Source organism: Dufourea novaeangliae, unplaced genomic scaffold (assembly GCF_001272555.1).
Source record: "Dufourea novaeangliae isolate 0120121106 unplaced genomic scaffold, ASM127255v1 scaffold208, whole genome shotgun sequence".
Lineage (NCBI taxonomy): Eukaryota > Metazoa > Arthropoda > Insecta > Hymenoptera > Halictidae > Dufourea > Dufourea novaeangliae.
This window is the reverse complement of record NW_015374114.1, coordinates 989,097-1,006,420: the sequence shown is the minus strand read 5'-3', so window position 1 is coordinate 1,006,420 and position 17,324 is coordinate 989,097. Positions and strand designations below refer to the sequence as shown.

The 17,324-nt window shown below is 42.7% G+C and overlaps 1 protein-coding gene across 1 annotated transcript in view; it reads right to left on the bottom strand.

Annotated features, from left to right (window-relative positions):
- Positions 1 to 17,324, bottom strand: part of LOC107190990 (chondroitin sulfate proteoglycan 4) — a 44,036-nt gene that overhangs the window by 21,620 nt on the left and 5,092 nt on the right. Inside the window, exons 2-3 of the mRNA XM_015579910.1 lie at positions 14,582 to 14,736; positions 2,627 to 2,858 (exon numbers count right to left, since the gene is read on the bottom strand). Of these exons, the coding sequence (XP_015435396.1) occupies positions 2,627 to 2,858; positions 14,582 to 14,736 (387 nt within the window). The remainder of the gene's footprint in view (positions 1 to 2,626; positions 2,859 to 14,581; positions 14,737 to 17,324) is intronic.

Here is a 17,324-nt window from a genome sequence, read left to right as displayed (position 1 = left end):
CTTGCTAGGGGATCTCGCTTCGAACCGTTGCAACTGGTCTCTGTATCTTTCGGACAAGTATCCTCGGTTGACGGCTCCTAGAGTGTGTTCATGGGAGATCGATAATTGAACTGTCAATTGCGAGAAATCGGGGTCCAGAAGTGGAAGGACCAGCTGCCGTTGCTGCGGGAGACTGTATCGGTGTATATTCTCCTGTGCTAATCTTGCTCGATGACCGTTAGCGATGCCCCCCCCCCCCACCTGTGTTCGATGTGATGGATGGAGTAAATATCTCGCCTGACACGCACTAAATAATACGTCAATGGCCAGACGTCGGTGGATACTGGTCAGTCGATCTGGATATAACGGTGTTGTTACCAATTTTTTTTGTCCCACCCACTTTCCGATAACGAAGAGTTTGTTTGTTTTGGTTTATTTATTCGTATTTGAATTCCTTTTCTATTTTTTTTTAATTGTCTATTCTTCATTGCACAGATAACTATAGCGGCAATAAACGAGTAACGATTATTCAGGGTTAATCACGGGGCGATGAAATAATCGTATCTAGTCATTATAGTAAATCTTCTGGACGAGTCTGAAACAAGTTTGTATAATATTTTGCATGTCATTATTAATAATGGCGTTACACTTGATGGATAACGTACGACTTGTTTTATAACACGAAAAATGGTTATGCAACATCGTATTACAACATCATGTTATGTAACATTTTTCTTTCTACTTTTTATATGACAAGTAGTTCGAGTAAATTTATTTGGCACAATCAAGTGTCTCACCCTGTATAGTGCAGATGCAGCTTAAACCGATACCTCGCGCGGAAACAGACACGAACCACCGGGCGGCACCTCTTGTTTCTATTGTACCGCGAGAAAATCCTGGCAATAGAGTGGGTGTTACGCCGTAACAAAAAAAAATAGAGAAAGGAAAACAAAACGAATATTCTGAACCTCTTGTTGCGCCCCGACCCGTGGCCGGGTGTGTGTGAGATCACCGTAACGCGTGTGTGCCTCCGTCTCGTTTCCCCTTCTGTTATAATCCGGTTTTCCCCCGTTGCGAAAATATGAATTTTTCTAACGCTCACCCAGGGACACTTGGGGGAGGACGCCTCTCTCTCTCTCTCCGCTTGGAATCGCCTCGAATCCTCTCCGATTCCGCTCGAGCACACCGATGAAATATATTTCTTATCGAGCCGTGCCTACATTGTTTTTCTATTTCAATTCCCGTCGATTAGGGGGTCTATACACTGCGTGGCATAACTACAAAACCGCGTTAACATTTGCAATCCTTATTTATTGTGGTTAAAAAGAAAAAAAAAACATTTTTTATCTAAGGAATATAATTTATCCTTTTCTGTAGAAATATCAGAGATGGCATACTTGGTACAGTAAATCCTCGATGAGTGTTCGAAGGCTCCTCGGCACTAAACATTAAAAAGTTTTTTTAATTATATTAAAAAATTTTTTAAATCAGTGTTACACTTGGAGACCTCCCCTTGTCAGTGCCGAGGAGCCATCGAACATTCATCGAGGATTTACTGTATATTATCCTACCGATTCGACCATACGTGGATTAGCGTAACCTAGATCGTTCTTTCTATTATGTATCTCAACTATATAAGTAATTTAGTCACGAATCTTTTGATAAAACACCACAGCCCTAAATTCTTAATCCTTTATCCTTCAGAAAGTGTCAGGTATCTTTCGTACGGACTGGGTTACCAGTATGGTCTTCGAGGGTATTTCTGTTTAGTGTTCCTCCGTGTGCTTGGCACTGTGTGAGTTTTAAATATAAATCAACCAGTCAACGGAACACAACAATTTGAACGTGAAACGACAGGAGTGACAACCGTAGTTACGAATCAAAGCACGAAGAGCTCGAAGAAAAACGGATGAACGGAGATAGAGATAGAGACTCGAAGCGGCTGAACACAGAAGGCCGTGCATAGCTGCACGTGGTTTTTGTTAGTGACTCGTCCGGGTAGCCATGGCGCCGTCAGAGCTAGTACGGGGTCACGTGGCGGGACGATTTATCCGGGTGAGTCAAGCCACTGGGATACATACACACACACAGAGATATACAGGGTGATTTACAAGAAACAGAACACCTGAGTATCTCTATTAGAATTAAAGATAGGAGAAAATGTTAAAGGGGGAAGTGGTATATTCTATCCAAGGGAGTAAGTATGATGATAAACAGATCTTGTGATTGTTGTTATCTTCAAGATGTTTTACATGGTCAACGATGGTTTTTTAAATGGCACCGTGTATTCTTTTACTTTCGAAAGATTGATTCAATTACCATAAATTTTTAATCCAGTTCATATAGTTTCCTATATCCTTGAAGTCGCTTTGATATCAGCAATTTTGCTATGAAGTTTTTTTGATACAGGTATTATACCATCAAAGCTATACCGAAACCGATATATTACCGAACACCGAAATAAATACCTGTATTTTTTCGGTTTCTATAAGGGTAGGGCTTATATAGGGTTATACAGGGTGAACGTTCAACCGATAATACCGGTATTTTACGTTTCGGTAGAAGTCTCTGATCCTAACAGAGATACTTGGGCGTTCTGTTACTTCGTGAATCACCTTGTATAGAGTGGCGAGAGAGGTCGTCTTACCTAGAAATAGCTCGTTGAAGTCACCCTGTCCCCCGATGAAGACGCCGTAGTGTATGTTCAGCTCGAAGAAACGTCCCGGCAGAAGGGACCTGGTCGTGTGTATCACGTCGATCCGTAACGTGATGTTGGCGTCTCGCCTGGTCAGGTTGACCTCGTGCCAGCTCAGGTCGTTCAACGTTAGCCCGCGAGCGCTGGCCATCTCGCTCTCCCCAGCGCCCAGATTAATGTGAACCTGCGGACAGACGACCAATCGTGGTGATAGGTGGTGTAGGAAGAAAGAAATATATTATTCTCCTCTTAAATCATTTCTGACCGAGAGAGAAAAAGACAGGCAAATAGTTCCCGAGAACTTTGAAGCGGCGATAATAGTTAGGGAGCTTTTTTCAAGATGTAATTATTCTTTGGCCCGACATCGGAGAAGGTAGAGCAAGCAGCAGTGCGTTCGAATGAAATGATATTTTTGCGGGAATGAAACCAACCTCTCGAGTGCACCCTTATCGGCCAGATGGGGAGAAGGTGGGGGGAGGTATTTCCATGAGACGATTCGGGGATGGTTTGGCGGGCTCGGTTCGTACGATATTTTCTACAATATTTCCGGGAACTCGATCTCGGTGAAAGAACTCGACAATTCAACGATTCACTTTTCATCCCCCTTCCCCTACCTGGCACATCCACTCTAAAGGCTAGCGGAACGCATTGAATATCGATCATTGTCATCGATTGCTCGTTTATCAGACGGTTATTCGGCCAGGTAGAACGTAATCGGATTTCGAAAAGTTTCCGGGACAGGGGCAAACGTGGCGGATGGGGGTGAAGCGGCTCTTAAAAACGAACCGGTGAAGAATAGCGACGCGGGCGGAGAGAGCTCTGGTTCATCGTATAAAGGCTGGTTTATAGTGTTCGTTCAGACACATATTCTCTAACACTTTGACTGCCACGTCACACGTACATTGAAGAGACGCTGGATTATTTAAATACCGTTAGAAAAGTTTTACGTGAATTTAATATCGTGATGTAATTTAAAATAAAACAGATTCTGTTAACTGAACGTATACGTTTTCGACGATTAATGGCGTAAAAAACGAAATAACGCGTGTTTGGCTACGTACAGTCCTTTTCACTGCAGCAGTCAACGTGTTAACCTATTCGTGTCGTATTTAAATACCGTCGGAGGTGATCGAGAAATCGTATTTAAATTAACATTAGTGTGCTCGTTGCCGTGGCGCATCAGTGTAATAAATAACTATGAAATTATATACCCTTTTATGATTGTTGAGTATGGTAGATCTGAAAAGATTCTTCTAAATGAAGCGCAACACCACACTTTTTGTTCATCCACTTTTCCATTTAAGTGAATGTAACTAAATAATCAAATTTGTATACTTTTAGGTATATGTTTCTTTTTATTAATAAAATAGTTCACCTTAACAAATACTGGTGGTTTTTCTCTTGGACTTATAGTATAGTATTGTGCCTAAGTTTGGCCATCGTGGTTATACACATATAAACGTCAAGTGTCTTTGTCTGAACTGAACCGTCCCGTGACCGTTCCGTGTCTGTACGTACAGTATAAAGCAACCTTAATCCCTTCTTTATTTAGAGGAAGAAGCTACGAACCTACGAGGTCCTAGAGAGTTCTGAGTGAATTAGAATACAAATTAGCATCTATTTAAAGGGCCGTTTCGCTGTTTAAGCGCGCACCCAGGAAAATGTTCTGTCTCTCCAGCGGCGAAGGGGTTGGGAACGAAAGAAAGCGGCCACGCTAATCCCTTGGCGCCATTAAAAAGAAACAGTTGACACACAGAGAAAGAGACAGAAGGGGCCGGTGCATTTTATTAATCCGAACCTCGAGCCTTTCACACGGCTCGCCGCCCACGCCGCAAACTCTCGGGGATTAGTAATACGCTCGTCTTTTTTTCGTCCTCTATTCCATTCTTAAGTACCCGTTCTCGTGCGACGTCTTGAACCTCTCATTATATGGCGGTGATGGCGGTGTGCAGGTTCGAGTGGATGCATTATCGAGTTACCGGAGGTTGGTATACACGAGAGAATGTGAAAGAGAGGAGCCTTTGCCCTGAGAGGTATAGATGTACGGAGTACAGCAGGGTGGCACAGCCTTCGGTGATGATGAAGAGTCTTTAATCGCGACCTAAATCGAGCTAACCCGCCAGAAGACGTATATGTATAGCGTTCCAGCACACGGTCGTCTGTCTCTTTCTCTCTCTCTCTCTCTCTGCAAACTTGCCTTCCATTAGGGGAAAAAGTAGCGTAGTTGAAGGGTCGCATACCACTTGGTAGATTTAATACAAGTACCGAAATAAATGTTAAACGGAAGGTTAATTCAGCAGAAATTTTAGTAACACCAAAACCAAGTGGTAGGAGGTCTTTCCCTTACATCACTTTTTTCTTTAGCGGAAGCCGAGTTTGTTCCTAAGGGTACCTTGCTAAAGCACCTTCTCGCATTAGTGACAGATCCAGAGTGGGGAGATAGGGGTGATCGCCCCCCTCCCAAGAATAATAAAATATGAAAATATTATAAAAGATGGTTAAAAAAAATGTACGTATGAACTTTTTCACCTTTCGCCGCCCTCAAGAAAGGCTCTTGGATTTGTCCCCCCCCCCTTATGAAATGCTTCTTGATTCGCCCCTTCCCGTGCATCTAACCATGATCCTACTACGGTTGATCTTGTATAGAAAGCAGCAACGACGACGAAGGAGGGAGAACCGCATCCTTCGACCAAGGTGGTCTCGTATCTTAATGAAAAGTCGATCGTTCGTGGGGTGGTCGAGGGGACGGGTAGAAATTACGTCGGGTGTCGAGATTGGCATCTTGGGGACCGACGACCACGGGACCGATGGTTACGATGGATGTCGGGGCGGTGTGTGTGCGTGTTGATGATAGAGATAGAGTGGGACAGTGAGCTTTTTCCATCCTCCTCCCCACCCCGCCCCCTTCCCTGGATCGATCACCTTAATAAAGGCGACGGTGGCGAGCTTTTGCGAGTTGCAAGTTCAGCCTGGGGTAGTAGTGCCGATGTCCAATGACTATGCAGAAGCCTCCTGCTGCCCCTCACCCTCCACACCATGCACCCCTAATTAATATGTATAAACGCGAGAGACACGACACTTCCGCCGAGTGTAAACGCGCGCGAATCTGTATACCGTCCCGAAGGTCGGAGCCAGGGGTGCATTATCGATGGCGTGCGATGGCCCCTCGTGATTGGAAACTGAGCAACGATCGGATATATTCGAGCGGGTGTGATTACAGCGAGGGGGGATTTTATAAATATATTAAACAAAAATTTTTTTTATGCAGTAATTAATGCAATTTTGTATTCTCATTAATCCTCGAGTGGGCGTGACATTTAGAGGTACACGATCAGGTGCATGGTAAATTTATTTATCTAGATGAATTTTTTTTATAATATGTCCAGTTTAACATAGATTTCTAAAGTCATAACTAGACTGTGGAACTTTATGGAAAATAACAATCTTTTAAGTGATTTGTAAAGGCAGGTGTGAAGCTTGAATTTTCTTTCATTTCTTAATGATTTTATTATTAGAAGAATAAGACAGGAAATATATTAGATCCGATGTGTAGGCTATAAATGCATATAATCCGCAGTCTAGTTACCGACTTAGTGCAATTAATCAAAATTACGTAAAATCTCAACTAACGTAATTTCGACTGGTGACTATAGTCACCTTTAGGACACAAGAACCGTGCAACCAATGGACGACTATATAACTACCTTCGGTACGCTCCAGCGAGCCGTTAGATGCCAATAGCCACCCTTACTAACGAAAGGGTTAAAATCCGCTTAGCAAAGTATACGTTGCATCCGGTGTGAATTCAAGCGAGTCAGCTCTGTGTGTTTGTGTGTGCTCGATTCCACGGCCCCCCCGTGAACTCGTTGATCTCGATTAACTTCCGAACTTTTTTGCACGCGAGTGGAAAATACATAAAGCAGCGGAGGCAACCTGTCCCGACGTTGCTCATGCATCAACGGCGTAACATCCTCACTTGGTGGTAAATTATCCAACATTCCCGTTTATTACTACTTACCAGACACACCCCTAGCACCCCCCTGTTTGTCGTCACAGTGAACCACTTGGTATAATACATTCGAATTAGCGGTAACGAGTCGTGTGCTAGGATATGAAGCCGGTTACCATTAATCGTCACGAAGCGCCTTGTACCCCAGACGGCGGTGGCGGGTTCTACCGTCGTGATTCTTCTCACGGAATTGTAATTTGTAACCAGAGGAGAGATAGAGAGAGAGAGCTCGTCGACGATTATTACCTGAGAGTAAAGTGGCCCTTCTGGGGGCAGCATCGTATCCCCAGTGCGTCGTTGTTCCTCGTGATGCAACCAGTGCTGCGGACCCGTTTAATTTTCAGCCACGTTTCGTACGAGTATGTACAGTGAGACTCAAAATTAACGGTACATCTGACAAACGTGTGGTAGTAATCCACAGTCACCAGATATCAATGTAAAGGAGCATCAGTGAAAAATATTAAATTCTAAATTGAGAGAAATAAATCTGACTAATTATTTATATTTTCTCAAAGTGTTTGTTTCATGTGTATGTTTTATAATTTATTTTTATACGTTATACTTTATTTGCGGAACTCAAGCGGGTCATTTGAAATTATCAAATGGGTTATTTGGTGGGTCATAGGTTGCCGACGCCTGTGCTATACTTTCGTGTATACTCGACTTTTGACTCTCACTGTATACATTCGTTCGCCGTTCGGTGGTGCGTCGAGGCGCGTCGCTGCATCACGCCCCTCGTTAATAACGTTCTCGTTAATGCCACGCGGATAAACCAGTACGCGGCATAGAGAGAGAGACAGAGAGAATTGCCAGCCAGCCAGAGCTGTTCGATCGACGCTCGATCCTTTCTCTGAATCGACACCGTGCGAAATCAATCTTCCCGCTCGCGGGTGTATAGGCGTGATTCCGACGTGAAACGTTGGATAGGAACGTTAACCCTCGCGAGGGAACCCGTCCAGACAGTTCGATTCGAGGGCTGATTAACGAAGAACCGAGAAAGAACGATGCGCTTGATTCTGCTAATTAAGCGATACGATGCTTCTTGCACGTGCTGTATACAGGGTGAACCACGAATCGTGGTCAATGTGTCACAGGGTGAACCACGAATCGTGTCATGAAGGTTAAACAATGAAGATCACAAGGAATCCATCCATCGAGCATCCCCTGTGTGTGAATTCTCAGCAAAATCGTCGACCCAATCCCCAGTTCTTTGAGCTTGTTTCGGGGTAAGATTCTTCTGGCGGGAAATTCGCGGAAAAATCCACGGATAAGTCGACGATTCGCGCGCTGTCGTCGATTATCCCGCCAGTTTGACGTTCGCCGGTTTTGAAGTTCGAAGAGCCCGTTTTCGTTCACCGTAGTCGACTGGGTTACTCGCGTTGTTAACCTCTGGTAATCCGGCGTATCCTCTGGATCTTACGCTAAAACACCCGCCTAAGTGCATTAGAGGTGCAACGGAAACGTCGTTCCACGGGCGGTGCGCGCGAGCATTCGCGAATCCAACGTTGAAAACCGCGAGAATCTAATTTTCGCGAAGGGCTAAATCCCACGGAGTCGGATCAGGTCGCGCAACCTAGAGAGAAGAAGATCAGGGAGTGGGGTCGAGCGGATGGTGTCTGAGCTTAATTAAATTTGTTAAGGAGATCGTTAAAGTGGATGAGCACGGGATAAACGGCCGGGTAAAAAGTGCAATGGAATCGTTAGAAGTCTCGTGTGCCCCAGTCGACAAGCTTCCGCCTCTTCTGCTGCGGTTCTGCTCCTTTAAAGATCCCCTCTTTCTCTATTTCTCTCTGTCTCTTACTTCACGATTATTCTACTCGTTTGAGGGATTTAAGGGGGGACCCCACTGGGAAAGTCTTATAAAAAAGTCGATTTAAAAAAAAATCATTTTCTTCAAGTTTAACTCTTCGAAGGGGGTATCTGAAAATGTTTAGATTTCGATACTCGAAGAATTTATAAAGACACATGTGCATTTAGATTATACAGCGTGTAAGTAAAGTGTTTGCAGGTCCCTGAAATGGGTCACTCGTGAGGGGATTTGGAAGAAGTTTTTCCTTAGCAAAATTGTTATTCGAGGCTTTGCTAACGGGATATTAACGAAAAACTCCGACCAATCAGAGCTCGTTAATGTCATGAAATTTTCGGATAGAGGTTTTGAAGATTTAAACTTTAAGAAATTGCATTTAAAGGAAATCGATTTTTTCGCAAGTTTCAAAGTGGTGTTCTCCCTTAATAAAAAAGAAGTAGACATCGATCCTATTTTTCGATACAAGTTATGAGTAAAACTACCGATACCTTGATGGTATTGGTTAAACCCTACCTGTGAAGTTTAAAAAAAAATCGTAATTTTCGACATAACAAAGTTCCCTTGTTAGAGACTAGTCCGTCTGCGGTTAGGGGTTAAGGCAAGGGTATTGTGTTCGTACGATCCCCAGGAGTTGGTTGCATCCCGATGCAACTGGAAGAGCATCGTGGACGATCTCGATATATCACGGCGTAGATTGCTCGCAGTTAATCGACCCACTCGAACGTAAATTGATACGTTCGAGAGTTCGCCTGGAAGGTGTGTGCGCGCGCCCGGTTTGGAAAGAACGCCAGTCACGCTAAACTAAGTCCTCGTTCCGACCCACTGGACAGATGATGTTTTACAAGTTAATCTCAAGAGTGGCCCGGATTGCGCGCTAGCTCCTTTACCTTCCGATCGACTGGAGAAGTCGCGGCTTAAAGTTTCAGTAATTCATAGGAACGGGGTGAAGTGGTCGGAGGAAGCTTCTTCGTTGCCACAAACTACCGTTAATTGCTCCGAATGTCTACTAGATCGACGGAATTACTACGAACGATTCCCTCTGTCTCTCGTCCCGATTCGCCTAAAGCTGCGTCTACACTACAGTAAATCCTTGATGAGTGTTCAAAGACTCCTTGACACTTACAAGGTTAGGTCCCTAGGTGTAACGCTGACTTTTTAATGAGGTTCAGCACAGTGGTAGCAAAATTGATTTACATAGAGAATCAAATAATTTATGGTTGTGGTAATATTATAAAAAATTGGTAATATTAAATTAGTACTTTGATTTACATAAAAAACAAAGAAATACACGTGCTTGTATGTACCTGGTATTTAGAACCCAATGTTGAAAAATGATTGTGCAATTTGAGCATATAAAAATCTGAAGGTGACCTTGAAAAGTCTGGAAGAAAAAGATTGACAACAAATTTGGTACAATCATCTTGTAGCTCTCCTAGAATTACGTTATATTAATTAACGAAATTTCCAATCGAACAGGTTGCAGTAGAATAATCTAAGTTGACCCAGCTTCGTTGGTCCACTCTGTATGTCAATACTATGTTCGTTTACCTTGCAGTTTCGCTTACTGCTGCTTGGTGAATGGCTGCATACGCGGAACATACAAACAGTGCTTTGCATAAGCTAGACGACTGCCAAATATCTCTAAACAATAGCTAATCGGATATCTTGAACGCGGAGTTGGTAAACGAAACCCCAGTTAAACACTCGAACTCGAGTTTATTGCTGAACGAACGAACGCCACCCCGGATATTCGTGCATCTCGGGCTGTTTCAATACTTTAAGCCAACGGATAAGTCACGACGTCGTTTAGTCGGTTAAAGAGATATCAGTCATTCGTGGTGTTCATTGAAGCACTCCTCGTTCTCCAACGACGCACACCGAATACGATTTCGACGGGTTACTGTCAGATTTCCGTGGAACAAGACAGGTTATTTAGGGGTTTAATTCTACTTTCACGGTCGAAAAAGTTAAGTTGTGTTCATTGACAAATGAAAATTAGATTTTTTAATATCTGCATCTTTCATAACGTACAGATTTGCTTTTGGATTAATGTTATTACATTAATTTAATTACTCTGTGTGTTTGAGTTACGGGGATTGGCATCGAAAGAACGCGTGCTTCGATTCAATCTGCACATCAGGCCCATTATTCGGTTTTAAAACACGCGTTAAACGAACGAATGCGTTACACACATACATTGGGACGTTTGGCGGAGATGGCTGTCAATCGTGAGACTGCTCCGATGTCGAATGCAAATGAACACACATACACGTGAAATACACACACACTTTTTTTTTCCAAACAGTTCGTATATTCCGCCCGTGATGAAAAATCGTCCGTGGTCCCCCTTCGAACTGAATCACAATGTTTTGCTCTTTTTTTTTTGCGCTGCGCGTCGCGAAAATTGAATATCAACGCGTCATGTTTAATTTAATTAAAAATACTCGGGGGCCGCGCGCGCGCGCGTGATCCCACGTGATATGGTAACGGGTACATATACGGTGTGTCCAGTTGGTTGTGTAATTCTTTTTTAGTTTTTTTATATATTTTTTTTGTTGAAACGAAAATTGCACGTCGTGAAATATCGATCGACAGCCAGCACCATCGCCGATGTGTAATGCTGCATCGTTTGTTTCGATCGGTCATAAAACGAACGTTTTCACATAGACAAAGGCTATATTAACTCTTTGTTTTATGATGTGCGAGTCAGACTCGCACTGACAATTTTAAACTGTATTCAACGAACATGAAACTCGAAGTGAAATACTATTTTACTGATTTTCACGTTTAACTTTCAAGGCTAATTATTAACTCATTAACTACATTTGTGCACTACACAAGACTCCTACTTTGTCGCTTCAATGACAATATCTGGAACATTTCCTTGACAATCGGCGGTACGAGACTTCTTTAAATGACATCCAATAAATTTAGAAATGTAATGATTAATCATTGTAATAGAATTAGTAGTTCTGTATTAGAAAAACTGTGCCACTGTGACTACTAGTTTTTTATTTATCGCGAGCAAACACATAGTCTTAAAATGACTATTAATTCTTGATTTTATGAAAAAACAATTTTCATACAATACACCAAACAGATACAATGAGTGGGTTAATAATAAACTAATTCATACACTTAACTATAACCAACCAAAAAAATCACAAGGCAAGGGTGGTGGGGGTTAAAATGGGGAATAACATCGAAACTTTTCAAGCTCGAATAAACGTTCCCCTGCGACGATAAATATCAACGGGGATCGTTCATTTTATAACAAACGTGTTGTGCTACGCCCGAAACTCATTATTGCCCCGTTCTGTGACGTTTTTGTTCCGCGTTCGCGATGATCGGTGATTTACGAGGGAACTTAATGCCGCCGAGATTGGCTCGAGCGGAATCAAAGGGGGGATTGAGAAAGCGATGGAGGCGTCTCGTTGCGCTATAACGCGAATAAATTTTCTGACCAAGTCTTTTTAATTTAACGAAACAAATAGAGAACAACAAGAAACGGGACACGGTGTTAATTTTTTGTTTTTTTTTCGTTTACTTTCGGTCGACGAGGTGCACCCCCCGATAAACTCGATTTTCTCTAGTAAAATGGAAACGCATCGATCATTCCCCCTCCTCCTCCACGCCTAGTCTCCTCTCCCACCATCAGGGGAGAAGAGCAACGGCGCACAGTGATACAGAACGCCTATTTAGGAGTTCAGAAGCGTAATTTGGATACAAAAATGGGAATTTTAAAACCAAACTTGGGTAAGCATGTATTTAATGTTCACATTTATTAAAAGAAAAAAATAAAATTAATAAGTAATGTCTTTTAATAATAATTTCTCTTCAGAGAACTTAAGATTGACTCCGTGGTATGGTAACTCCGTAAAAAAAAGTTTTTATTTTGTTTATAAAAAAATTATTAAAAAACATTACTTATGTATTTTGTATGTTTTTAATAAATATGAACATTAAATATATGCTTACCAGGTTCCGAAATTCCCATTTTTACACCGAAATTAAGGTTTTGGATTCCTAAATCGGTGTTCTGTGTCACTGTGCGGCGCACATAAATAAGATGCTTTTACTCGCGGAGTTTTAATGGCTCGAATAAAACGGGCGCAACGACGTGACGTTGTTAAAATCAAGACACGGTTTTTATCGAAGTTATAAAACTCCTGGCCCCCTGGTGGAATGTCGTCGTCGTCGTTACACGTGCTCGCGTGTGAAATCGTCCTTTTCTTTCTCTCCCTCTCTCTCTCTCTCTCTCTGTCTTTTTTTTTTCGTTCACCACTTTTTTCACGGCACTCGTTGTCGCGTGCTTTAACCACCGCTCGCTCGGCCTCCTTTTTACCGTATCAAAGCGAGGTCTAATTTCTGCGCGAGCAGCGGCTCCACGACTGTGGAAACTCGTGGGTGGATCAAGATTTATATGCACTTGTCGGCGTTCACCAATGCTTAAGGTCTTTTGGAGGCTGGATTCTTTAATCTTTTCGAAGGCTTTGAGAGTTCGTTAGACGTTCGAAAAATTGTGGGGAGGGGGAACTCCGACTGTTTGCAGAATTATTTATAAATCGACGAACGGAATTTTCGAGAGAAGTTTGTTTCGGTGAACATTGGATTGGTTTGTACGAAGACGATTGTTGGAGACTTAGGGATTGAAAGTAACAGGGCCTCTAGATGAAATTTTAGATAGAAGAGATAGCGTTCGTGATAACAGATAATTAGCAATTATGATGATAATTAATTATGATAATTAATTGACCTCGTTAAGAAGATACTGTTATGTTGTGCTAATTAGAAGAAGACAGTTTATGTTATATTGAGTTATCGATTGATTGTGGAATAATGTTGGGTCGAGCCAATTAAAGAGAAAAGTATGATGTTACGTTGATAGTTTGTAATTGAAACTGGTCTTAATTATTTCTTGTTCTCCATTCTGCACAGTTCTACTTAATGTATTTGTGGTACAACTTACACTAGCGTTGTTACTTTTAACCCCAAGTTGGGGCAAAATTTCCAGAAAACCAGAAGTTGTTACATTGAATTCCTGTCTCACATACACAGAATGAGATTTTCGTATAGGTGCTAGTTGTCTTCGAGAAAGTCTCAATTGGATACGTTTACGGAGGATTGCACAGGAATTGTTAGGCGCGTCTGACCACTGCACGCTGTTTCTACTTACAGCAAACATTGACAATCTATTGTCCTGCGTGTTGCCCATTTGCCTCGTTATCATTCATATTAAATTGTTATTCATACTACTATAGTATGTATACCGTCATTGAGGTGTCGAGTCATTAACACAAACAGTAATAATGAAACAAGCAAATTGGATGTACAATGGGGTATGTTACAATGAACTAGTCTGTTCTAAAACATTGTTTGTTAAAGCATCTGTTCATTTTAGCATTCATATTGAAATGCTTTTATTTGTCATAACAATTTAAGAATGAACCACTCATATTCTTGAATTGTTGCAAAACCGAAAATGATGTGTTCTCGAACGTATTTTCGCGACCCACTTTTCTGTGGTGTTAGCGCCCCATTACCATTCTAATGTCACGACTCACCGTTTTCATCACGTAAATTCACTGTTCTCATACCGTAGAGGTCACTAAAATCATAGACCTTTTTAAGTTGTCAGTACTACAGATTAAATGGGCCGCCAAGTCCCGTAAGTTGGCACCCAAAAATGGGCAAATTCGTTATCTAAATAACGACTATCGAATAACGAATAAAAGATAAAGAAAATTCTTCGTCACTCTTAATCGTTTAAACGTGGAAACTTCAATCTTTTATAACAATATAAAACTCAACTTTTTACTATGTTTTGTTCAAATAAAATTATGGCTAGCTCTGGTGACAAGTCTACTCCTATACCTCATCGGTGGGATAACATTCTATTGCCTCTCGATAATTACTCGTCCGTAGAACCGCTCGCCTTTAGAGCCCCAAGTGCAGGCAATTATCGTGATTGTACTGTGTATGTACACTCGACCTGTTAGAGGTTCAACGACCTCACATAAGGCTAGGGCCCGCGAAACAGAAAGCCTAATAATAGAGGCAAGAGTATTGTGGTGGTGGGTAGCAAACTAACCTTCAATCTGCCGGCCTCGAGTTTGATCAGGCAGTAATCCGTCTTGCCGGCGGCCAACAGCAGCATAGCGTCCGCTAGATGTGTACGGAACCGGAAGCTGATGTCGGTCGCGCCCTTCGCTTCCTGGACTGGTAGATGGATGTAGCTCGCCCCATCCCCCCCCCCCCCCCCCCCCGTCTTCTATAATTGCCTAGGCGGCGATCGACGCCGTTGAAATAGGTACAAGTTTACCACCATCCCTAGACAACCCCTTTTCTCATCCCCCTGTTTTTCTTTGAAGCCTCGCTTGGTAGTGCGGAGAGGGCAACGAGATGTACTTCCGTACACGGTCTCGAGACAGGAAAGAGCGGGGTCGTAAGGTTTTTAAAGCGAGGTAGGGAGAATCTTTTAAATAACGAGCGGGAAGATGGGATTAAAGTTTCCACGGTTCCGCGCGCTTTCTGCCTCGTTTTCTCTAGTCTCGGAGAGATTGGCAGGGCGGTATTAATGATTTCCCGTTTCCGTTGATCGAGCACCGATATTTGAAATGCTCGAGATTCTGTCGAATTCCAGATGGTCTCTCTCGTGGAGGATTGAGGGGGGGTGGTTCTTTATTTCTAGACACCGTTCGTTATTTTTTTTAACGTAAATAGGTGACACTGTCGCCGAACGACTACAAAATTAAATTTAAATATTATAGATATGATTGAATTCTTTTATTCCTGTCTTAGCGGTTCGCGAGACATTTTTCCTATTTTCATCGATCCACAGATACAGTATTTACAAAAAAAAATTGAAATTCACCGTGTTAAAGGATGTTTGCGTGAAAAGTTTCGATTACCATTTCCCGCGTAACCAGGGGAATTAAAGCTTTTTGACGAACGAATCGGTGTTGATCGTGCCAGGGGCAGACAGACTGCGAAGCGCCACGACTGACCACGATTCGCTGTCGGATCTCATAAACATCATTCAGAGTGAGCTTCCTTATTTGCTCGTCTGGAAAGCTCCAGGCAGGCTCGTTTCGACACGATTCCGCATATGTCTAACGAACGGAACGTCACGAGTCCGTGTGAATTATTTACAGCGCGATCGCAAACATACCATCCGTCCAATGGGTTACTTTTTATCGGTATCAGACGAATTTATTTCTTTCCTTTTTTTTTCCTCTACCAAAACGATTCGCCACCGCGTGTTCATTGGCGAACGAACTTTCCGCCTGTACGATTTACACTACGGTTGTCGGATTTCATGGAATATCGACATTCCGCGACCCACCAACCCTCCTCCCCCAAAAAGAAAATAGTTGAAAAATCCAGTAGGATACAGTGGTTTTGATGAATACAGACACGAGTGTACCACGGTCGGAATTTAATCGATGTTCGTCTCAGGTTCCAAGGATATAATATGTGCTGACCTTAAAACAAAATTTGGTGAAAATCCAGGGTCTGGTTTTTTAACCCCAAGGTGGTATTCCTGGGTTAAATGTGTACATCGTGGTTCGTCTGATCGTTAGAAAATCACCAGGAGATATTTCCTGTTTCCGTTATCCATTAGCGGAGTGCAACCCGTGTCGCAGAATCGAACGCGTCGGAATTAGTGGGAACGAAGAAGTGCAGATCCAGAGGAAGAGAAACCGAGTACGGGAAGGGAAGGGTGGAGGGGGTGGTGTGGTGAAAAAAAGAAAGAAGAATCACGATGCAGGGGGCCGATTGAAAAGCCCTGGCGAGACCGATGAATGAGCGACTTCAACTCCTTCAAACGGGCGTTCAAGAAGAGATCTCTGTCGCGTCACAAACTGTACCGAGAAATCGGAGGCCGCACAACACTTCAGAATTCGCCAACTTGTAAGGAGTTTATTACTCGGCGGCGTGTAAATGATCTAAGAAAGCGTTCGAGTACGTGGAATAACCGCACGGGTCATTAGGCGCGAAGAATCCCCCTTTTTCCGTCTTTCATCCGGCTTTTTCTCTCTTTCTCCCATTCTATTGCCACGGTGTAGATCGTTGCGAGTCCTCTGCATGGAAACATTAAGTTTCTTGACTTGAAGACTGATTCGTCGTCGTCGCACAGTGATTGGACCAATGGAGAAGAAATAAAAAAATCGAAATGTATGATCTAGGAATTTTTGTGTCTTACAATGTTCATAATGCAACGTTATTTTTGGTATTTGCTATATATGAATGTATGAATTTTTTATTAATATATTAATGTATGAATTGTGACGTATTGTAGAAAATCTGTGCGACTTTTTTCCCCGAACGCCCATCTACACTCGAATCACTGTGCGCCGATCGGTTCGGTTCCATTTCAACACGCGAGCCACGTATATACCCCCGCCGAGAAATTCGAACCGATCCTGCCTGAAAACTATGTGCTAAGTCGTCTCAGGCGGACGGCCACGGAGAGTTCACTGTGTCCGAGCAGGTTCCCGTAACTTGGGAGGTTTTTGCAGATTGGTTCTCGGGATTGTATATTCGTCGCGTCGCCGAACTTTTGCAATCCGAACGGATTGGAAAGCGTTTGAAAATATTCTGTGAAAAACAGTCACACGCGCGCTAAGTTTATACAATGGACTGCGCGCTGCAAAATTGATCTTTCAGCCTCGCTCTTTTGTGCCACTGGTACAATGTATGTATGTATGTGTATATACATATATAAATAAACCTGCCCTACCCCACCAAGCTTCTGGAACTTTTACGTTTTCTCTGTTTGTTCATTATTTTCGCGGTTAGCCTATATCTCCGTGGGACTGGAAACAAACTGG